Genomic DNA, 24,948 nt, shown 5'->3' on the forward strand with positions numbered 1-24,948 from the left:
TACGTTTACACTTTGCCCTTGTGTACTTACAAGACCTCATGTTGTGACACGGCTTTCTGACGATTCTACTGCCATCTGGTGGGCTCGACTAGTATTACCTCTGCTAGGGAATTCCCTGCTCATACGTTTCCTCCACTTTTACGCCCCCTAGTGGTTTACCAGCTAACTACCTTCTCAGACAGTTTCAGGGATCCTCTCAGTCCCACATTACTGCGCTGTACTGCTATTGTACATCTTAGAGTACAGCGTGACAAGTTCAGTAACCATAAAAACGTCTGAATAAAAGAGCTGTAAACACTGAAGCAGCGAATTTTGTGAAAAACAAATTTTTTGTCAGCCTTAAAACATTTGGCTTTCACAGTACAGGCCCAAGATGAGTGTAAGAGAAGTAAATAAATGAGATTGTAAATGTACTCAACTAGTATGTACTTATATCAATAAGTAAATCTAATGGTGCAGAAGGTTTTTAAGTAAAACCTTTACTCTAATTCAATATATATTTATTTTCTTCATATATTTCTTTTTTTTTATAATTGATTATATAGCACCAGCACAATCCACAGCGCTTTGCAAACATCGAGGCTCACCACCTACATTGTATATTAGTATGTCTTTGTCATATAGGAAAAATTGAAGGTACACATGATACTGTATGCCAATATATGATACGCCGATATGTCACAGTAAATCATTTGTTTTATCAGGCTAACATTTCCTTACCCCACAATCATTGGCCCCATCTCCACACATCCCAACAAAATAGCTATAATAAAAAAATGGAGGTCAATTAGATGTTCATATAATACACAGGATACTGTAATCAATATGAATGTATGTCACTATATCTTAAAATGGGGGGCTGCGTTGCTCAGAATGGATACCACTCCTTAATTACATAAGAAAAAAATTCTGCCACTCAAACGTGAAAAATTGATAAAGTGATTTATTGGCAATTGCAATCCAATTGAAAACGTTTCGGTCTATGACTCAGACCTTCATCAGACTAAAGTTATAATAAAGGAAAAAGCATAATGATATATTTACAATAAAGTCTGGTAAGCTTTTTGTGCCCTCTCTTTATTTCTGTTCCATTTTCTTTTTTAGCTTATTATCTTGTCTTACTTTAGTAAGCTAATTGTTCACTAGAAACTTTATTTCCCCTGTTCTTTTCTTGGTCTTAATCTTTTTCCATACTCTGTTATCTCCCACTTGTGTTCCCTTCCGGAACTGCATCAAAAATATTTCCGAAACATGATTGGATTCATTTTTCCATTATCTAAACCTATATATGAACACTATACACATAAATATTCCCTGAGCAGAAATTCCGTTATAATAATATGTTCTCAAAATTTTGTGCTATCCTATGTGACTATATTCTGGCCAGTTGTTTATGCCTCATGGCTTTATTTACATCTTGACTTTAGTGTAAATATATCATTATGCTTTTTTCTTTGTTGTAATCAAAGTCTGATGAAGGTCTGAGTCATAGGCTGAAATGTTAGAACCAACTATTATTTTTCCACGTTGGAGTACCAGAGTTTTTTTCTTACACAGTAAGTTACTGTAGTAAATGTAAGTGTAGTATAGTATAGTTACTCTCCCCAACACTGAAATTACAACACCAAGAAAGAAAAGTCATGAACGTATGGAAATCACAGGAATGATAGACATGTTAAAGATATGCAAATAATGAAAATCTGGAAAACATTTGTTTAAACATCTTGATTTATTTATTATAGCGTGTGAGCACCCTCATATAGGAATTTACACACGTTAGCAATAAGGTAATTGCTGGTTGTCTCAGGAATGTTCTTCCAGGGTAAATGCACTTGGGTCCTCAAATCATCAAAATCAGACCAGGAATCCTCCAAAGTATCCCAGGGGCTGTTTTTCAACATAGTGCCATGTATGTTGCTGTGCTACCGCCACTAACCTGCATGGCCCAAATGTGTTACTAAGGCCTGCAGTGTCTCCGTACTGAACTTCCATCTAACACATCTAGGAAATCATTTGTCTGGAGCTGCCAGGATGATTTGTGCTCCCAAGTTCTTCAGCATGGCAGATCATTCCTCAGACAGCCAATACCTCGCTGATAGCTTCTGTGTAAGTGGATGTCATTTTTCTTTATGAGGTGCTCATATTCAATATTGAATGAATTGAGATGCTTTGAAAATTTAGTTTCCATTTTTTCATCATTTGCATATCATTAACAAGTCCACTGATCCGTAATGCCACAACTTTTCCTACTTGGAGTTGCAATTTCACTATTGAGGACATGGAGTTTATATTAATATTACATAACTATTAAGATTGAAAAAGTCAATTCTGCCTCATTCCTTGCTATGCTAATTCGGTGAGAGGCCAAAACCTTCATTTCCCCTATGCAGATTTTAAATTGGTCAGGACTTTATTAAGGGTATTCTCACACTAACAAATGATTCTCTGATGTAAAAGAACTGGATTCTATATGCTAATGACATTCTGATCTGAGTGTGAGCTGAGTGTCATTCACTGTCCTCTGATTCTTTCCAATGCGAGAATTTGGGCATAGGGAGAAGATGGAGAACTTAATTTCTCCTTCTCCATTGTCTTTGTTCGCACATTTCGGACTCCACTCAGATCTCATCAGTGCAGTCTGATGTTTTGAACGCATCCATTGACTTGAATAGGTGCGCCCTATCTAATATATGCTGCCAAATGCAGCATTCCGCGATTTTTTTTTTCCTCATGCTGAAACAAACGATGATCAGCACTGCCACATAGTGTAACATTGAAGTGGGTGATGTCCCAGAAAGCATCGGATAGCGCTCTTCTGATGTATATGCCAGTCTGAGCGAACCTTATAAGAACCTTATAAGAAATGTTCAAACTTACTCTAATTTTTGAAGCTCTTCAATAAGATTCGACTTTTGCCTTGGAGTCATTCTCGCAAAAATGGTTCCATTTAATAGTACCTTAAAACCAAAATATAAAATCTAAAGCTTTATAAAACACCTATCATTTACATAAATGCAGCATAGATAAAAAATAACCCTACAAAGTATCAATTTATCTAAATACAAAAGTAGTGGTGCTTAGGTTTGTACATGACTACCTCCCCCAAGTCCATGTGCAATGTATGGGGTATCGTCTGAAATGGATTCAGGTGATTTTTTTTTTCCCCCTATTGAATCCGTTTTACTGAAAATTATCAACCTCTGTACATTTTCATAATCTTTACCCATCTATGACATAAGAATGAAGTGTAAAGAAGTAGTTGAAGAAGCTGATTTTTTTTTAAATAAACCATCAATACTTTACAGTAATATAAAGTCTGACATTAATATATGAGGAATAACACATTGTAGAGATCTAATAAATGGAGCTCCAAAATTGTTATTTTATGAGGAATGCATGATTATTACAACAGCCATGTTAGGGAATCAGACTGGTCTCTTTAAATGACATAAAAAGTGGTATGCAATAAGGAAGCAAATGAGTCACGCATTGGTGAAATGTTAGTAAGACTTTAGTTGCCTAATTGCAGACCAGAACACGGCTCATTAAAAGAGAATAGGACCACTACGCTGCCTGAAGAGCTGAACTTCTGAAAATGTAACCAGACAGAGCACTTTACATCAATTAAACATAGTGTATAAAATATAAATAAACTTACCTTTGGCAGTAAATTAGGAAAATATTGAGTTAAAACTTGATAGGACTTTCCATTCATTGCAAAGTGGAAGTTTCCGAGGGTGGTGGGGTTATTTATCCATCCATCACTAACATCCATTTGTGACTCCAACAAAGAGAAAAATTAGATTATGAAAATGTAAGAAAGTTTTATATTTTTGGGTTAAAAAATGTAACATTTTGTAAAAGAAAACAACCAAAAAAACAACTCTAGGGTACGTTCCCACGATCAGTGTAACTTGCATTTTTGACTATGCGTATTTTATAGTACAAGCAAAGTGATTGGGATTAATAGAAATCCCCTGCCCACTGTGCTTATTTTTATGCTGTGTATAGAGCTGAACGAACCCCCCATGGCTCGGCTCGACTCACTGTACCAAACAAGGGGTGCGCTCGTGAGTCTCTATCGAACCGAACCCAAGCCTTCATACCTTTAACGCGGATGACATCCTGGCGACAACCCCGCAACACCAGGAAGTGCTGGTGTCGTGACGGTGTAGTCAGGAGGTCATCTGAGTTCATTAAATACTCTGATGATCTCCTGTCACTGCACACACATTGCTGGGTACTCACTGGAGATGCTGTTGCTTCCGGGTCCATGTGTCTATATCTGCTACGGTAATGTCTAAATCTCAGTGGCTAAAAGGACCTTTGCTGATGTTATGCCTATGTGACCAGAAGGGCCACCCCTTCGGGTCACATGGGCATGATGTCAGCAAAGGCCTCCACCAATATAGCTGATGTGAGGAAGCAATATTCTTTTTATAAGTCCATGTGGGCATAGGGTTGTTTATAATAGATGCATGAGTCTGGGGGTGAGACCCCCAGATGGGGGGTCCACCATAATCATACAAGGGGGAGGCTTCACCTCCCCTGCACTTCCCATATCTGGTGTTCTCCCCCCAGAATACTGCTTCTATTATAAACAACTCCATGCCCATGTGAACTTAGAAAAATAATTTTTATTCTGGCTGAAAACGTCAGACTGCATTTTGGACATTCCCCTATCATGTGAAAGGGGCATGTTGAAATGACGTTGTACCTGGAAGTAGCCCGTACACTCTAGCCTCTACCATCAGTATTGTGGTTTAAAAATAAATAAATAAAACAATTGGCATAGGGTCCCCCCATATTCTGATACCCAGCACAGATAAAACCCATGGCTAAAGGCTGCAGCACCCAGCCATGCTTTCATCTTGGCTGTGTATCAAAATAAGAGGAACCGCATGCAGCTATTATTATTATTATTTTTATTATTATTTAAATAATTAATTTTAAAAAATGATGTGCAGTCCCCCCAATTTTGATGCCTAACCATGATAAAGTCCGACATCTGGGGCTAGTATTCTCAGGATGGGGAGGCCTATGGTTATTAGGCCCCCCAGCCTAAAAATAGCAACGTGTAGCTGCCCAAGATTGTCACATCTATTAAATGTGACAAGCTTGACACTTTACCGGCTCTTCCCAATAGCCCTGATGCAGTGGCAATCAGGGTAGTGAGTTGTTAATGACAGTTCCCAACTGTCATCAAGTCCTAGATTAGTGATGGCAGGCATCTATGACACCCCCCATCACTAATCTGTAAGTGAAAGTAAATAAATACAGACACCGAAAAAATCTTTTATTTGGAATAAAATACAAAACCACTCTCTTTCTCCACTTTATTAACCCCAAAACACCCAGATCTAATGTTATTCACACGAGCTCTCACGATGGTCCTGGCTCTGCTACATCCGAGACTGGAGAGACCAAAAACATGTCCAATCTCTCCAAGTTCCGGGAAACATTGACAATAAGGACCCGGCTGGCAGCAGTTATGTCAGTTCATCGGAGGTCATACCTGGGTTCCCATGGTATGACCTCTGGTGACCTGAAGCACTCTGGCTTAAAGTGCCTGGCCATGTCCCGCACCCCACCAGCACTTTAACAGTGACAGTGCTGGCATGGAGGTGTGGGCTGCCCCGCACTCCCCAGATGACATTGTTACTGTTGAATGGCTGGTGGGGAGAGAAAACGGGCCCACACTGTAACAGTGGCAGTGCCGGCAGGGGGCCAGCCATGATCAGCAAGGATGTCACTCAGGGAATGAGGACCATGGGATTTTTTTCTGCTGTGACCACAACTTACCTGAGTGTCACCGCTGATAGCGGCTGGCCCCCTGCCGGCACTGCCACTGTTAAAGTGTGGGGCCGTGTCCCGCATTCCGTTAGCACTTTAACACTAACAATGCAGTGCATATGTGATAAGTGGCACAAGAAGTGAAAGAGAGGCCACTAGAGCAGCGTTCAGCCACTTGGTAGCAGTGTGAGAGACACCCCCGTTAATCGGTGAGTGTGAAGCACTTGCTCCTACCCCTTTGCACTGGATTTCAAATGTATTTTTGAAAACTCGGTGATCTTGGGAATCTGAACTGAACGCTGAGTTTTAAGTTTAAAGCTTGTGTTGTTTGCCAAGCCCGAACGAACAAGCTCAGGTTCGTACCGAACCTGAGTTTGGCGAGACTTTGTCGAACAGGTTCGGTTATCTCTAGCTGTTTAACTCACTTGCGATGCATTTTTCCAAACCACATCATGTCAATTTTTCTTGCATGTATGCGGAGTCCTCTGTGCACAATTTGCCCATAGACTTGTAATAGATGCAGGTAAAAAACGCACATGCATTCTTGGTGCATTAACATGGCAGAAATGCATAAAAAATGCATGTAATCTGCACCTAAGGACCTGAGGATGTCAATACCAGAAAGATTCAAAAACAAAGCAGCTTTATTTAAATGATTACGCACCGAACAGACAAAAAAAAGCGTCAAAAGCGCAAAAAAAAGTAGTGATGAGCAAACCCGAACTCTAAAGGTTTGGTGTTTGTACCAAATACAAAGTGAATTGATACACACGGCACTTCTGGGGTGGTGCACAAGTAGGGTCCAAAACCATCTCAAATAGATGTAGAAACTTGGCACTCAAGATCAATGTGAACAGTGGTTTTTATTGTGAAGAACTTGTAGGACCAGCACAAGCACAGACGTTTCAGTCAAAAGACCTTCATCAGTGTGCTATAAAGTGTAACAAAAACCAAGGATACATAAAGTAAATAAACAGTAATATACATGAAAAAACATAGGAGTATATGAGAATAAGTGACGCTGGGAAGAACCACGTAGGACAATGTGAGTCACTGTGAGGTCAGGATGGGATGTGAGAATATCATAGGAACTGGAGAGCAAGTGCCTAGAGAATGCAAATGCTTTTTAGCCATAAATACATTATATAGCATGGCTAATGAGCTCCCACTGGTAACCAGTTGCCTAGAGAATGTGAATGATTTGTAGCCATTAATTACATTATACAGCAGTGCTAGTAAGCTCCCATAAAGGTTAGGCATACCATGCAGAGGGTCCTTCGAAACAGTGTGGAAAACAGCGCGGTGAACAGCATGGCGAACAGCGCAGCTGGGTCTGACGCGATGTCCACCGCTGTCTATGTGGCACTCTAGTGAGATAGAGTGCGCTCTGTGATTTGTAAGTGGGGGGTGAGACATTCACGGCCCTGAGGACCAATAGGAAAGCACCAGGAAGTAGCATCATATGACGAGTAGAGTGACAGAGGAGCATGATAGCAGGGGATAGATCCAGCCATGCGGACGCTGCCAGTGGAGACAGCTGCCTAGGATACAGGGGTCTGGGTGTGGGAGGATCTCCACTGCAAGAGGAGATGGAAGAGACACACATGAAATTAAGCATGGCTCTATGGGGAGGAGAAGAGAACAGTCAGTGAGATCATGGCAATGGACTGGAGAAACGTATACAATGGGAAAAAGAAAACATTAAAGGGACATAAATTAAACATATCATTATTGGAAATACCAATACAATATAATACAGTTAGAGATTAAACCAAGTAGTTATATGTCTCCAAATTTGTAGTTAGTACTAATGATGTTTAGTAAAAATAGATATGTAGAATATATCGAGTATATAAGACAGAGAACATAGCATTATTTAAAGGGAAAATAAATGTGCTATACTCTATGACAGAGTCTAGCAGAGGTATGAGAACATGTGTGTATGTGTTGACTTTTATAGAGAGACTGTACATGGGAGTGGAACATGCACTATAAAGAGTATAATCAATCAGCCTACAGCACTGGTGGTCCTAAGGAGGTCTCCCATCAACATACAACCCTGCTTAGCTTCCAAGAGCAGAGAAGATCAGGCGTAACCAGGGTGGTATGGCCAGTAGATGATGTACTCAGGTAAAAAGAGAGAGGAATCTGGTAATATGGATATATGGAACAGTAGAAATACTGGGTAGAGAAATATGAGAATGTCACGTAGAAACATTAGCACATAAAGGATTGTAGATCATAGTCCCTATTGAGATCTTTGGAATTTAGGGACTGTAGTTTGTGGATCCAATAGTCCCTCCCTGCATTTAAGTAATTGAATGAGATTACTGCCTCTTCATGGGGATTTTACCTGTTCCAATACTTAGAAACGTAAATCTGATCTTATGGTTAAGCTTGATCATAAAATTAACACATTTCTACCGAAACATGTGAAGGAAGATACTATAGATCAAAAGACATTTCATTTTCTCAAAAAGAAACATCCAATTACACCAATATTTTATATACTACCCAAGATCCACAAACATTTAGATAAACCTCCCTGCTGCCCTGTTGTCACACCTACAGACTCTTCTGTCCCCACTTTCCATCTTTCTGGAGAAAATCTTGACTCCGCTGTTCAAGAAGGCTCCATCCTTCATCTTGGACACCGGGGCCTTCTAACAGATCATATCCACAATTGGCTCAATTCCCAAAAATACATTATTAGTAACGCTAGATGTAACTAGCATTTACACCTCTATTCCTTATGACAAAGGTATTGCGGCAGTCCATGATTTAGTAATTCAATCTGAATTGGATCCTAAGGTTATCTCGCTCATAGGTATCTTATTTACCTCCTAACTCTCATTCTGACCACAAATTATTTCCTTCTTCAGGATCAATTTTACTTACAGGTACAAGGGATCACAATGGGCTCGAATGTGGCCCCCCCCATATGCAAATTGTTATATGGCTGCCTTTGAGGAACAAGTTGTCTACCTCAACTCTCTTTTCATAGAGTGCTCATTGCGGTGAAGACGTTAATTTAATGATGTATTCTGCATATGGGGGGCCCACCTGAGACCCTAGCCATGTTTATACAAGTGTTAGATACAGCATGGCCTGGTAAACACTTCACCATGTCCTTTGACCCCCAACAACAAAACTTCCTTTACACCATTATTAAAAATACAGACGGCAATTTGTCCTATGACCTTTTTGTCAAACCCACTGATCAAAACAATTACTTTCATTTTGACAGTTATCACCCTATGGCTATGAAAAAGTCTATCCACATTTCAATTCAAATCAGTTAGCAGGATAGTCACTGATCCTGAAGTGGGCAAACAACGTATTGGAGAGATGAGAAAAATATTCATCCAAAGAGGCTATCCACCAAGCACTCTCAAACAAGTGCATTCCACTGACTCCCCACCACGAAAAAACATCAGGGATCGTATTTCTTTTGTCCACAAATACCATCCTAATGCATACATTATGCACAGATCCATAAGGAGACATTGGGATATCCTTCGAATGGGTTATCTGCGAGGTTAGAGAATTCTACCAACCCTTTCTTCTCTGTTTTAAAAGAACCCCTAACCTAAAAGACAGCTTAGGTTAGGGCCGATCTCGGACCTAGTTGTACTACTCAAAACAAAGTTTCCTACAGAACCCAAAGACTGGCACTTTTACATGCCTCCACTGCCACCAGTGCAACAACATCAAAGGGGAAATGTGATACACCATCCCCATACAGGTAAAAGATATCATATTAAAGATTAATTTTTTACCTGTGACTCCTCCTATGTAATCTATCTCATTAAATGCCCATGTGGCCTCATTTACGTGGGGGAAACTACCAACCAGTGAAGGATAGAATCTCAAAACATACGTCAACAATTCGGTGTAAATATACCATACTTCTTGTTCCCTACCACTTCGTAACGCAAAGCCACACCATCGCAAAGTTACATTTCCAAGTACTGGAATAGGTACAATCACCATGGAGGGGAAGTAATCACATTCAATTACTTAAACGCAGAGATGCCTATTGGATCCACAAACTACAGTCCCTACATCCTAAAGGTCTCAATAGGGACTATGATCTGCAATCCTTTATGTGCTAAATGTTTCTATATGATATTCTTATATTTCTCCACCTAGTATTTCTACTGTTCCCTACATCCATATTACCAGATTACTATCTGTTTATACCCAAGTACATGATCTACTGGCTATACCAGCCTGGATATATCTGATCTTGTCTGCTCTTGAACGCTAAGCAGGGTTGTACTTGGATGGGAGACCTCCTGGGTCCACCAGTGCTGTTAAAGTTTTCTTTTTCCTATTGTATATGTTTCTCCAGTCCATTGCCATGATCTCACTAACTGTTCTCTTCTCGTCCCCACAGAGCTATTCATAACTCCCTGTGAATGTTCCATCTCCTCTTGCACTTCAGATCCTCCCACACCCAGCCCCTGTATCCTAGGCAACATGTCAACACAGCATCACTGAGCTCTCTGTCGCCACTGGCTGTGTCCGCATGGCCGGACACAAACCCCTGCTATGATGCTCCTCTGTCACTCTGCTCTTCATGATGCTACTTCATTATGCCTTCCTATTGGTCCTGTGGGCCATGAATGTCCCGCCTCCCATTTACAGATCCAATTGCACGCTCTCACTGCAGTTACATAGACAGCAATGGACACTGCGGCATACCCAGCCACACTGTTGCACTGTTCACCACGTTGCTATACTTTATGAGGACCCTCTGCATGGTAAGCCTAACCTTTATGGCTGCAAATCATTCACATTCTCTAGGCGACTGGTTACCAGTGGGAGCTCATTAGCCATGCTATATAATGTATTTATGGCTAAAAAGCATTTGCATTCTCTAGGGCAGTTGCTCACCAGTTATTTCCTATGATAGTCTCACATCCCATCCTGACCACACAGTGACTCACATTGTCCTATGTGGTTCTTCCTGACAGGCAAAACGAATGGGTGCACCGCCAAGGATAATTTAATTAAATAAAAGGACGAATGCTCACCCGTGCAGCAAGGAGACTATAAGAGCAAGAAGAAAAAGTACCGCACATAAATGGGGAGCACAATAATGAATAGCAAAAGGCAACTTTTATTTTTAGCAAAAAATTAAAAACACTAAGGGGCACTTTGCACACTAAGACATCACAAGCCGATGTTGCGATGCCGAGCGCGATAGTTCCCGCCCCCGTCGCAGCAGCGATATCTTGTGATAGCTGCCGTAGCGAATATTATCGCTATGGAAGCTTCACATGCACTTACCGGCCCGGCGACGTCGCTCTGGCTGGCGACCCGCCTCCTTCCTAAAGGAGCGGGTCATGTGGCATCACAGCAACATCAAATGGCAGGCGGCCAATAGAAGCGGAGGGGCGGAGATGAGTGGGACATAAACATCCCGCCCACCTCTTTCCTTCCGCATTGCAGACAGGACGCAGGTAGGAGATGTTCCTCGCTCCTTCGGCTTCATACACAGCGATGTGTGCTGCCGCAGGAACGAGGAACAACATCGTACCGTCGCTGCAGCCAAAATAATCAAAATGACCGACACTACACCGATCATACGATACCGACGCTTTTGCGCTCGGTAATCGTAGTTAAAACGATTTACACACTAGGATGTCGAGAGTGACGCCGGAAGTGCGTCACTTTCGATTTGACCCCACCGACATCGCACCTGCGATGTCGTTGTGTGCAAAGAGCCCCTAAAACCAAACACACCTTGTAACATGGCATGCAACCACTGCCCAACCCCCTAATATTGCAGCAAAACACAACAATAGTGTGGTGTGTACAGATCATGAGGCACAAAAATAAATACATATATGGGGTTTGCAGATTGGTTGTTATTCTTTATCTTGGCACTACTATAGCTGCATATATATTGTTCATCATTTCTCCAATTACGGTTATATGTATTTATTTTTGTGCCTTATGATCTGTACATGTGACGCCCTGGGCAAGCCAGGGGTCACAGGTCACAACACCACACGCACCCCACATTCCCTGCAGGAACACCAAGGTCAGAACACAAATCCTTGTTGCCCTCTTCCAGGGGCTGGTGTTCACACCAGGGGGTTGGGCCAGGCGGTTGGCACAACCCACCAAGGAGTTCACAGTCCTGGAGGCGGGAAAACCAGCAGTCAAGCTAGGGAAGTGAAGGAGTAAACAGTGGAGAGCTTGAGTGAGAGTCAAGCTATGGAAGTGGCAGTGGAGCTAGTGACAGGAGTGGAAGTGAGAGAAGAAAAGTGACAGTTGAAAGCCTGAAGTTGGTCCGGGTGTGTGCCCAGGACTGAGACAGCAAGGTTGGCAGATGGCGGTGACCGTCTGCAGGAGAGGCTGATCGGAGGTTGCCGAAAGGACCGTGGACAGGTGGTGGCCCAGCGGTACCGGAGCGGTATACAAAGAAAAGCCAGCACCAGTGGCAGGGGCCTTTCGGATCCCAGCAAGGCTAGGAGTCGCCATAATTTGCCAAATCCGTCAGTGAAGGGGACCTCCGGGTTTCCCAGCAGCAAAGTCCTGATTGAAGGCAACAGTCCGACCGTGAAGGGGAGACACCGCCACCGCCAAGGCATCAGTTTCCCAGGGCCAGCGCCTGCGGGCAAGAGAGGGGCTCCTCCGGCTCATATCCAAGCTGGGGAGTGGGTTACCGGTGGGAATCCATCGCTACCAAAGAACCGTACTTAGGAGCAGGGAAGTGACCGTCACCGCTAACTGCAGGGAACATCAGCACTGCAGCCGTCCGAGGGACCCGTCCAACCAGCCATTTGTTTACCGTGAACTGTGTCATCATCCTTGGGCTGAGTGAGTACCTCCGTGCCGTGCGGCACAGCGCTGCCCCTGCGTCCCTGCACCTCCACAGGCCCCATAACCCGCCTGTCCACCATCCTGACCTCCCCATCATTGGGCCCCGGGACTAACAAAACCCCTACCCACGGAGGGGCAAACCAACATCTAGCTGCTCCATACCACCACTCCCGGGATCCCCAGACAGAGCAGCGGTGGTGTCCACACAATCACCACAACCGTGGGTGGCGTCACGGACATTAATCAAATCCCCCCACCAACAAATCAGCCCCCCTTTCACTCACGGGCGAGGAGCGCCGCTCGAGTCCCCGGGATCTGGCCCATCGCTCGAGCCACCGAGCAGCAGCAGCAGCCGCAGAGCAGCGGCGGCCGGACCCGAGCAGTGGGAGAGCGCAGCGTTGACACCCTCCTCCCCGCCCGCGACAACTTGGCGTCACGAACAGGATCTTACCGCTCTGCCATCTGGTAGAGGTGCGCCTTGTTACCGCCGGAGGTGTCCGGCCAGAAAATTTCAGAAGCCGCCATCTTGGGCGCGAAAAGTTCCCGCTCGAGCGTCTTCTCGAGTAGTGGAGGCGCGAAGGCCAAAACCCCACCCCGATAGAGGAGGAGCCGGAAAGAGGCTAAGGGGGACACGGATGGAGAAATGGCGGCGTCCTCGAATTGGAGTACGGGAATACCCGCCACGGGAGTACCCAAGCTCTGGGGGAAACGAAGCGGAGTAGCTTTTGAGGACTGCGGCCCGGGTGAGCTTCCCGCCGGGACCGCTACGTGGCTGGAGCGGGAATTGGGCCGGTTCTGCGTGAAGGTGAGGGCGCAGAGCCTGCAGCAGTTGATGGATTGGAAGGCAGAGATGCGCAGAATGGTTGCCGTAGTGGGCGCCCGTGAGCAAGGGGCCGCTGCAGCCGTACCGCGTCGTGAACAGTCCACCCAAACCCCGGAACCAGCCCTGATTGAGTGGGAGACGGATATCAGTACCGCGACCGGGGGTCCGGAGAGAGTGCCGTTGATGGAGGAGGAGGTCCCAAGTGCGCTGCTTCCGCCGCCGTTCCCAACGGCTGTCAGTGGTTCGGGGTTGAACTGCCAATGGAGGGAGAACCCCATGTACCGCTCAGTCCCTGAGTGGGCCGACCCCCTGCGGTGGTAGCCGCTTCCAGGGCAGCGGAGTCCCGCTGCAGTTGTCCCCATTGGGACCACCAGTGTGTTTGTTTAAAAGTTTGAAAATGATGATAAGTGAAATGGAATCGAGAAAGTAACCTGATTATCCTACCGTGATTTGCAACCGGCGGTTGCCGGCACCGTTGTCCCCGTGGGGACCGATTGGAGTTGTTTGCATAGTGACTCCTATGGACAAGCCCGTGAACTTGCAGGGCAACCACAAACGTTAGTGGCTTGTAAATATGTTTTTGTTGCAACTGCCACCCTACCGCCTCCGGAGAGGCAGATTGGAGGGAGGGCCCGCAGTGGAGCAGGCTGGGGCCCAGCCACCACCGGAACCGGTGGCTACCCTCTGGAGGGGGAGGACAGATCCCGCTCGGGTGACTTGGTTCAGGACTGGGGTCAAGGGGTTCTGCCTGTTTCTCAGGGGCAGCATCAGGGCCAGGTTACTTGGGTGGGAGAGAGCGGCAGCAGCAACGTTTAAAACCGTTAGTAACGTTTAAGCAAAGTGCCTCCCATTGTGGGATGATGTTTTTCTACTTGTATGTGTTACCATTTTATCTTTTCAGAAAAAAAAAAAAGGGAAAATAAAACCGGTGTTGGACGGGCAGCCCGAGGACGGTCTGCGTTTTGCTAAGGGGGAATGTGAAGCCCTGGGCAAGCCAGGGGTCACAGGTCACAACACCACACGCACCCCACATTCCCTGCAGGAACACCAAGGTCAGAACACAAATCCTTGTTGCCCTCTTCCAGGGGCTGGTGTTCACACCAGGGGGTGGGCCAGGCGGTTGGCACCACCCACCGAGGAGTTCACAGTCCTGGAGGCGGGAAAACCAGCAGTCAAGCTAGGGAAGTGAAGGAGTAAACAGTGGAGAGCTTGAGTGAGAGTCAAGCTAGGGAAGTGGCAGTGGAGCTAGTGACAGGAGTGGAAGTGAGAGAAGAAAAGTGACAGTTGAAAGCCTGAAGTTGGGCCGGGTATGTGCCCCGGACTGAGACAGCAAGGTTGGCAGACGGCGGTGACCGTCTGCAGGAGAGGCTGATCGGAGGTTGCCGAAAGGACCGTGGATGGGTGGTTGCCCGGCGGTACCGGAGCGGTATACAAAGAGAAGCCAGCACCAGTGGCAGGGGCCTTTCGGATCCCGGCAAGGCTAGGAGTCGCCATAATTTGCCAAATCCGTCAGTGAAGGGGACCTCCGGGTCTCCCAGCAGCAAAGTCCCGATTGAAGGCAACAGTCCGACCGTGAAGGGGAGACACCGCCACAGCCAAGACACCTGTTTCCCAGGGCCAGCGCCTGCGGGCAAGAGAGGGGCTCCTCCGGCTCATATCCAAGCTGGGGAGCGGGTTACTGGTGGGAATCCATCGCTACCAAAGAACTGTACTTAGGTGCAGGGAAGTGACCGTCACCGCTAACTGCAGGGAACATCAGCACCGCAGCCGTCCGAGGGACCCATCCAACCAGCCGTTTGTTTACCGTGAACTGTGTCATCATCCTTGGGCTGAGTGAGTACCTCCGTGCCGTGCGGCACAGCGCTGCCCCTGCGTCCCTGCACCTCCACAGGCCCCATAACCCGCCTGTCCACCATCCTGACCTCCCCATCATCGGGCCCCGGGACTACCAAAACCCCTACCCACGGAGGGGCAAACCAACATCTAGCTGCTCCATACCACCACTCCCGGGATCCCCAGACAGAGCAGCGGTGGTGTCCACACAATCACCACAACCGTGGGTGGCGTCACGGACATTAATCAAATCCCCCACCAACAAATCAACCCCTTTCACTCACGGGCGAGGAGCGCCGCTCGAGTCCCCGGGATCCGGCCCATCGCTCGAGCCATCGAGCAGCAGCAGCAGCCGCAGAGCAGCGGCGGCCGGACCCGAGCAGTGGGAGAGCGCAGCGTTGACACCCTCCTCCCCACCCGCGACATACACACCACACTATTGTTGTGTTTTGCTGCAATATTAGGGGGTTGGGCGTTGGTTTCATGCCATGTTATAAGGTGTGTTTGGTTTTAGTGTTTTTAATTTTTTGCTACAAATAAAGGTTGCCTTTTACTATTCATTATTGTGCTCCCCATTTATGTGCGGTACTTTTTCTTCTTGCTCTATGTGGTTCTTCCCAGCATCACTTATTCTCATATACTTCCATGTTTTTTTATATACAGTACAGACCAAAAGTTTGGACACACCTTCTCATTCAAAGAGTTTTCTTTATTTTCATGACTGAAAATTGTAGATTCAAATTGTAGGCATCAAAACTATGAATTAACACATGTGGAATGAAATACTTAACAAAAAAGTGTGAAACAACTGAAAATATGTCTTATATTCTAGGTTCTTCAAAGTAGCCACCTTTTGCTTTGATTACTGCTTTGCACACTCTTAGCATTCTCTTGCTGAGCTTCAAGCGATAGTCCCGGGAAATAGTCTTCCAACAGTTTTGAAGGAGTTCCCAGAGATGCTTAGCACTTGTTGGCCCTTTTGCCTTCACTCTGCGGTCCAGCTCACCCCAATCCATTTCGATTGGGTTCAAGTCTGGCACAGATTTCCACTGGTCTAATGTCCATTCCTTGTGTTCTTTAGCCCAAACAAGTCTCTTCTGCTTGTTACCTGTCCTTAGCAGTGTTTTTTAGCAGCTATTTTACCATGAAGGCCTGCTGCACAAAGTCTCTTAACAGTTGTTCTAAAGATGTGTCTGCTGCTAGAACTCTGTGTGGCATTGACCTGGTCTCTAATCTGAGCTGCTGTTAACCTGGGATTTCTGAGGCTGGTGACTTGGATAAACTTATCCTCCGCAGCAGAGGTGACTCTTGGTCTTCCTTTCCTGGGGCGGTCCTCATGTGAGCCAGTTTCTTTGTAGTGTTTGATGGTTTTGCCACTACAGTTGGGGACACTTTCAAAGTTTTCCCAATTTTTCGGACTGACTGACCTTCATTTCTTAAAGTAATGATGGCCACTCGTTTTTCTTTACTTAGCTGCTTTTTTCTTGCCATAATACAAATTTTAACAGTCTATTCAGTAGGACTATCAGCTGTGTATCCACCAGACATCTGCACAACACAACTGATGGTCCCAACCCCATTTATAAGGCAAGAAATCCCACTTATTAAACTGTCGAGCGCTGCCACACCCCAGGCCCTTGGGATACTCAGTTCCGGGTGGTGGATAATGGGGATCACTGTCACAGGTGGCCGTGCCCGGTTCCGTTACCTGGGGGGGCGCTCGGTTATTTGGTATGTCACTTGTGACGCCACTGGCGGGTTGCGATAATAAGATGTCCCACCGCTGCTGTGGTTTTAGGGACAGATGGTATAGCAGGAAGTGTGTTCGCACCCTCTGCCAGTAGGGGCTTAATTCCCATGTAGGTATGCTGTGCCTTATGGTGCGCCAGTAATAAACACGACACAGTTCTTGCAGATTAATTGGTATTTACTCACTGGATGTTGCAAGTGTAGTTTGGTATGGCTGGTCAACCGACTTTCCTTTGTCCCAGTGCTGACATGAGTCCCAGTTGAGCCCTCCGTGCACATGCAGAGCTGATGGTCCCCTTGCCTCAAGCTGTTGGTGACCTGCGACGCTCCGCTCCTTTGTCTTTCCGGGCCCAATATGACAGGCCTCGCGGTCCCTTGTGGGGTAGGCTACTTCTCTGTGCCCTCTCCTGGGTCCTATATATGAGGCTGTGTCCCTGAGCCTATGGGTGGTGTGGTACCCTGGAAGTCACCACACACGGCTGGATCAGCAGACCGCCTGCAGCTATCGTCTACTCTGGGGTCCAGTACCCCCTCGTGCATAGTGCCTGGGATCTGTCTACTCTCAGGCTACTACCTCCTAGTCGCCTTTTGGGGGTCTCCTCACAATCCTCACACCCCTCTCACTCACTGGCTCCTTTCAACTGTCACTCCTTCAACTATTGTTTTTCCTCTCTGCCAACTCTGCCTAGCAACACCTGTTGCTTCCCACAAGTCACTCCCCTTTCTCAGGCTAACAGCTAAGGGATTGGTTCTCACATCTGACCACTGTTAACCCTCTACATGCTGCGCCTAGGTCTCATGGAATGTGCCCCTACCTGTATGTGAAGTGTGGGTTGTCAGCAGAGGGTGTTCCAGAAAGCCTTAGGATCCTGCAGATCACTGGGGTAGCATATCCCAGGGTGCTGCATTCCCCCTTGGTTAAGACCAGCAAGTCCGCGGGCTGCAAAACAAGAAAATCTGCAAAATATATATTTTTAAAACGGCAATAAATAACAAATATACATTTGTAACAGGTTAGTACTCTGTACACTTTTCTTCCCACCACCCACAGTCTCTGAGGCCACTATCTGGTGGACCTCTCCCAACGTCCTGGTGACTGTTCCCTGTGGGGACTGTCCTTGGGAGCACATCACCGGTTATGATGGTGATGGGGGTCTCAGCCTGCTCCGCTGCAGACCCTCCCTGCGACGTCCGGCTCTCCTTTTAGGGTGTTGGGAACAAAAGTTCAGTTCCTGGGTAATACCAATGAAAAGCACCAAGTGTGCAACTATATACAACTGTTTTTGTGTCACGCCAGTCCTGTGGCTTAGGTCCATACAAACAAAGGATGGGGAAAAACCTGGATTTTTCACAAAGGGAGGCACAGTCCTTAAACAAACATTACGAACAGTTGTTAGTGACCCAAAAGTCGATACAGGTCAGTCTCTGTAGGGTCAACATGCTTAATATATATTATTTACATTTTACATACAGTTAATATGTATTTAATGACCATCTTTAGTAGTATTCCCACTCTCCTAGTCTGGATGGGGGATGACCAATGTTTCTTCTGTTTGACCTACGCAACTCTGGTGTGTCAATGTTGTTTGTGTTTTGTACTACACTTGGTCTGGTAAGTTGACTTGGTAAGTATCTACGTGTTCTTACCCTTACTGTAGGATTGACAAGGTCAATGTTTGCAGAACGTTCTGGTTCAACTTCCCCTGAGATTTCTTCTGGTTCTTGTACTGGTACAAGTTCTTCTTGTCTTGGTACAGGTTCTTCTGGTACTTGTGGAAAGGTGATAGAAGGTATGACTATGGCTCCATTGTATTGCGGCCAATCTTCTGGGAAATCTCCTAATACAGTATGGATCATTTTCTTCTTTGGCTCAGGTTGAGGTAGATTTACAATTCTTTCTGTACTTTCTTTTGGTGCTAACTGTTCTGGGCATTTCTTTAAATGGTCTCTAGAAACAGCTGTTGATGTTTTTCCTTCATCTTTGCTAATAATACAGACTTTTTTGTTGTCAAAGTTAGATGTTTGGACAATGTAAGGTTATTCTTCCCATTTGATCATCAAGTTTGTGAAGTCTTCTGTTTCTTTTTAGCACCCTTTCTCCAGGTGTCAATGGTACACCTTTTGCATTTTTATTGTAATCTCTTTCTTGTTTTTCCCTACTTTGGTCTAAATTCCTTTCAACACATTCTTGAACCTTCTTGTATTGAGCTAGACGAACTGTATTCCAATCACTTTGTGGATGGTCTTCAGGGTTTAGGACTCCCATCTCTAAGTCACGGGTAATCTTCCTGGTCTTGCTCGCATAAGATAAGCTGGGGTGAAGTTTGTAGACCCTACGGGGATGTTGTTATACATATCCACTAGGTCAGGAAATTTTTCTGGCCATTTTTTCCTATCTTCCAGTGGTAGGGTCTTTAGCATATCAATGACGATCTGATTCATTTTCTCACACATTCCATTTCCTTGAGGGTGATAGGATGTTGTACGAATCTTTTTACAACCATACATATTACAGAACTCTTGAAAAACTTCTGCTTCAAACGCTGGTCCTTGATCTGCAATTACTTGCTCTGGATAACCATGAGGTCTGCAAAAGTAGGCTTGAAATGCTTTTGCTGCTGTTTGTGCTCTTAGGTCCTTGACTGGTACTACTACAAGGAATCTTGAATAGTGGTCTACAATGGTAAGGGCATAAGTATAACCTTTGGTACTCGGTGTTAACTTCACATGGTCTAAGGTGACTAGTTCTAGAGGCTGTTTGGTAACAATAGGCTGTAGTGGTGCTCTTTGACTATCTCTGTTTTTTCTTCTTAAAGCACATGGACCACAATTTCTACACCAGTTTTCGATAGAAGATCTGATTCCAACCCAGTAGAATCTTTCACGGAGTAATATCTCAAGTTTCTTCCAACCGAAGTGTCCGGCGTCGTTGTGGTACGCTTCTAACACTATTGGGACGTCTCTTTTTGGTATTATCACTTGCCACCTCATCTTGTGAGTTTTTGGATTGATGAATCGTCTACAGAGTGTTCCCCGGTGGATAAACAACTTATTCCTATTCTTCCACAGATGTTGGGCTTCTTGTGGAGCCTCTGGTGCAAGACGAGAATCAGTTTGGCTTACCAGTCTCTTGATTAAGCTGACAGCGGGATCACTATCCCGTGTCTTTTTCCAACTAAAATGTGATAAGGGTTTCAAGGTTGCCTCTTTTGGTCTAGAACCAGTTTGTTGACATTGGCATGTTCTCTTGCAATGGAAGGCAGGTAACTCTATTTTTTCTAGCTCATCTATGTCTTATCCCTCTTTTTGCAAATGGGGCATTCTTGACAGAGCATCTGCATTTGCTTTCTTACGTCCAGCTCTGTACTTGATGGTAAAGTCATAGTTGGATAACCGAGCTGCCCAGCGTTGTTCTAATGCGCCCAACTTTGCTGTATTTAGATGGTTAAGAGGATTATTGTCAGTGAAGACTGTAAACTTAGTGGCTGCTAGATAGTGCTTGAACCTCTCAGTGATAGCCCAGACCATGGCCAGCAACTCCAACTTGAAGGAGCTGTAATTTTCCGTATTTTTCTCAGTAGGCCGAAGCTTCCTGCTAGCGTAGGAAATTACTCGCTCTCTCCCATTCTGGACCTGTGACAACACTGCTCCTAATCCCACATTGCTGGCGTCTGTGTACAGCACAAAGGATAAGTTGTAGTCTGGGTAAGCAAGAATTTCTTCCCCCGTCAGAGCCCAATTAATTTGCTTGAAGGAACTTTCTTCTTTTTCGCCCCATTCGAATAGAGGATCAGACTTCTTGCCTTTCTTGGGTTGACCAACCAGGAGGTCTTGCAAGGGGGCAGCCATCTTGGTATAACCTTTGATAAATCTTCGGTAGTATCCTACCAAGCCCAGGAACTGGCGTACCTCTTTGATAGTAGTTGGTCTTGGCCAGCTCTTGATGACTGTTATCTTCTCTGGATCTGGCGTGACTCCCTCAGCACTGACTACGTGTCCCAGATACTGAACCTTGGGTTTAAGGAGATGGCTCTTGGATGGTTTCAGCTTCATGCCGTACTTGGATAGTGCTTCAAACACCGCTGCCAGATGTTCCAGATGGTCGTCATAGGACTTGGAGAACACAATGACGTCATCTAAATAAAATAATAAATAAATAAAGTAGTACAGTTTCAAAGTTCAGATGCCCCAGGCAACAGTCCATCAGGCACTGGAAGGTTCCAGGTGCGTAACAGAGTCCAAACGGCATACTGTTGAACTCGCACAGGCCCATCGGGGTGGCAAACGCAGTCTTCTCCCAGTCTTCCTTTGCTACAGAGACCTGCCAATACCCACTAGTAAGGTCTAAGGTGGAAAAGTAGTTAGCAGTCTTGAGTGCAGCTAGTGACTCTTCTATGCGGGGTAATGGGTAAGCATCCTTATGTGTAATGCAATTTATCTGCCTGTAATCTACACACATCCGCATGGTGCCATCTTTTTTTCTCACTAAGAGTAGTGGAGCTGCCCAAGGGCTACAACTATCTCGGATAACCCTAGCCTCCTTCATGTCATGTAGCATTTCTTTGGCCCTCTGATAGTGTTTTGGTGCTACAGGTCTGTATCGCTCTCTGATGGGAGGATGGTTCCCAGTGGGGATATGGTGTTGTACCCCTTTAATTCTCCCGAAATCCAATGGATGCTTACTGAAGACTGGTTCATATTCCTGCACAACCCGGTATACTCCTTGCTTCTGGTAAGAAGGCGTGGAGTCGGTACCAACATGGAGTTCCTGGCACCAATTTGCTAATTGCTCATCTTCCAGGTCTGTTGGGGCAAGTGGTTCTGCTGCTTGAATGGCATTTTCAGTGTCGGTAAATAATTTACCAATGGTAGCGTACCTTGGCAATTTGGCTTCCTCGTCCCCACAATTTAATATACATACAGGAACTCAACCTTTGTGTACATTGACTACCCCCCTGGCTGTCAGGATTGTGGACCAGTCCCCTGAGTACACGGGCTCTACCACTGCCTGGTAATCTCGCCCTCTAGGACCTATGGATGCCCGACACCGCACCATCATTTCACTTCTTGGAGGTAACACAATGGGGTTAGAATCCATTACCCGCACACTACCCAGTTCTCCACCAGACTGATTTAACTGTTGTTTTAGCAAGAGGGCTTTAATCTCCTTCTGCAGGACCCTCTGCTGCTTGGCATCGGCAGTCTTGGTGATCTGTTGGAGCAAGAACAATACTTCTCCCAAACAATTTTCGATGACATTGGTACCTAGGATCACATGGGGATTTCTATCATTTGCATCAGTTTTAACAACAATCAATCCTTGACCCCTAAGCTCCACCCTCCCCACCTTTATGGTTACTTCTTTAAATCCTATCTGCTCTACCGGTAACCCGTTTACAGCATATATGGTGAGGCTTGGATCAGGTCAGGTGAGTTCTTCATCACACCAGAATCGGCAGTACAGCTCATACGGAATAGTGGTTACCTGTGAACCGGTGTCCAACAATGCAGAAGTGGGGATCCCGTAAAAGGTAATGGACAGAATAGGACGTCCTCCCACATACCAGTCATGCCATTCCATTGGGCCTTGTCGACTTACACCTGGGGATTGGCCCTTGGCCCCAGGGGTTGCATATTTAAAGGACACCTTCTTGCAAGATGGCCTGTTTTACCGCAATGTCGGCAGATGGGTTGTCCTGAAGAACAGTAGCGATTGGTGGGTCTTCCTCGCAGTGGGGGACTCCTCTGGTTCCTCATCCACGGGACGTCCTCAGGGCAGTCAGCAAGCAGGATACGGTCTGGTGGCTTGGGCTCTGGACCAAGCTGCATGGCTTTGAGGATCTTTGCTACGTCCTCGCTGAGTCGCTGCACTTGGTAACGCAGGTCCTCTGGTGCACTAGGGGTCGCAACCTGCCCACTGGCCTTTGGAGTAGAGGAGGCAGGTTCCACTTCCAAGGAAGGGACACTGGCAGGTAGCACCGTCAGGGTAGAGTCTGAGGTTGCCGGGGGCTGCAACGCCTTGATAGCCCGATCTTTTAGAGTTGCAAAGTCCGCATCAGCATGTTCAAGGGACCACAGGCGTAATTGCTTGCGGTCCTCTGATAACAACAGAACTGCTCCGTTAGCATCCGGTTTTCCTCTCTGGCACTGAGAGGATCGACATGTTTTAATGTCCTTATTGCTGCTTGGAGTCTCAGGGCATAGTCCCTGATGTTATCCTGCAGTTTCTGCCTGCAGTTGTAGAACTCCATCCGCAGTTCTGCCTCAGTGCGGGTCTCAAATGCAAGTTTTAATTTGTCAAAGATGGTGGTTACTGACTCGCGTTCAGCATCTGACCAAGTTTCTGCTTCTAGCTCCTCTGCCCCTTTAAGCTGACCCAGTATAATGGACGCCCTTTGCTTGCCGGTTAAGGGATGCATGTCCATTGAAGTAGTTACTTTCTTTTTGAATCCGGCTAAGGAATCCGATTTGCCATTGTACTTGGGCATTCAGGTCGCACCTGGGAGGTAGGGTAGCATGAGCGGCATGATCGGTGCCACCGCCAAAGCGTCTGCGCTCCGACTCGGTCCGGCAGCATCTCCGTTCTCTTGCGCTTCCATTTTAGTCCCCCTTGGTTAATTTCAGCAACCTTCTCTATGGGGATCCCGAGCGGCTCAGTAGCTCCTGAAGTCAGGCTACTGCTCGGTGTTTGGCTTCTCTGCAGATTCCCTGTGGGGGGGCGGAGCCAGGTTTTCCTGCGCACTTTTTCAAACTTTGCTCTCTTTTACAGCCAGAGTGATGGCGCAGTAGTTTTTATTGAGGCAAAATGGTGACAAAAGTCTATGTACAATTTTAAATGGTTTAAGGCACACTGCACCCAGGGTTGCTGGTCCTAGTTTGCATCCTGTTTGTGACGCCAATTTGTCGAGTGCTGCCACACCCCAGGCCCTTGGGATACTCGGGTCCGGGTGGTGGATAATGGGGATCACCGTCACAGGTGGCCGTGCCCAGTTCCATTACGTGGGGGGGCGCTCGGTAACAGGGTTATTTGGTATGTCACTTGTGACGCCACTGGCGGGTTGCGGTAATAAGATGTCCCGCCGCTGCTGTGGTTTTAGGGACAGATGGTATAGCAGCAAGTGTGTTCAGACCCTCCGCCAGTAGGGGCTTAAGTCCCATGTGCGCCAGTAATAAACACAACACAGTTCTTGCAGATTAATTGGTATTTACTCACTGGATGTTGCAAGTGTAGTTTGGTACGGCTGGTCAACCGACTTTCCTTTGTCCCGGTGCTGACATGAGTCCCAGTTGAGCCCTCCGTGCACATGCAGAGCTGATGGTCCCCTTGCCTCAAGCTGTTGGTGACCTGCGACGCTCCGCTCCTTTGTCTTTCCGGGCCCAGTATGACAGGCCTCGCGGTCCCTTGTGGGGTTGGCTACTTCTCTGTGCCCTCTCCCGGGTCCTATATATGAGGCTGTGTCCCTGAGCCTATGGGTGGTGTGGTACCCTGGAAGTTACAACACACGGCTGGATCAGCAGACCGCCTGCAGCTGTCATCTACTCTGGGGTCCAGTACCCTCTCATGCGTAGTGCCTGTGATCTGTCTACCCTCAGGCTACTACCTCCTAGTCGCCTTTTGGGGGTCTCCTCACAATCCTCACACCCCTCTCACTCACTGGCTCCTTTCAACTGTCACTCCTTCAACTGTCGTTTTTCCTCTCTGCCAACTCTGCCTAGCAACACCTGTTGCTTCCCACAAGTCACTCCCCTTTCTCAGGCTAACAGCTAAGGGATTGGTTCTCACATCTGACCACTGTTAACCCTCTACATGCTGCGCCCAGGTCTCAGGGAATGTGCCCCTACCTGTGTGTGAGGTGTGGGTTGTCAGCAGAGGGTGTTCCAGAAAGCCTTAGGATCCTGCAAATCACTGGGGT

General features: G+C 46.3%; 1 protein-coding gene across 1 annotated transcript in view; it reads right to left on the minus strand.

The window, feature by feature from the left end:
• Positions 1-24,948, minus strand: part of LOC142296638 (putative cation-transporting ATPase 13A4) — a 523,287-nt gene that overhangs the window by 135,445 nt on the left and 362,894 nt on the right. The window contains exons 20-22 of the mRNA XM_075340491.1: positions 3,659-3,781; positions 2,878-2,957; positions 721-763 (exon numbers count right to left, since the gene is read on the minus strand). Of these exons, the coding sequence (XP_075196606.1) occupies positions 721-763; positions 2,878-2,957; positions 3,659-3,781 (246 nt within the window). The remainder of the gene's footprint in view (positions 1-720; positions 764-2,877; positions 2,958-3,658; positions 3,782-24,948) is intronic.

This window comes from Anomaloglossus baeobatrachus, chromosome 3, assembly GCF_048569485.1.
Source record: "Anomaloglossus baeobatrachus isolate aAnoBae1 chromosome 3, aAnoBae1.hap1, whole genome shotgun sequence".
In the NCBI taxonomy this organism is placed as follows: Eukaryota; Metazoa; Chordata; class Amphibia; order Anura; family Aromobatidae; genus Anomaloglossus; species Anomaloglossus baeobatrachus.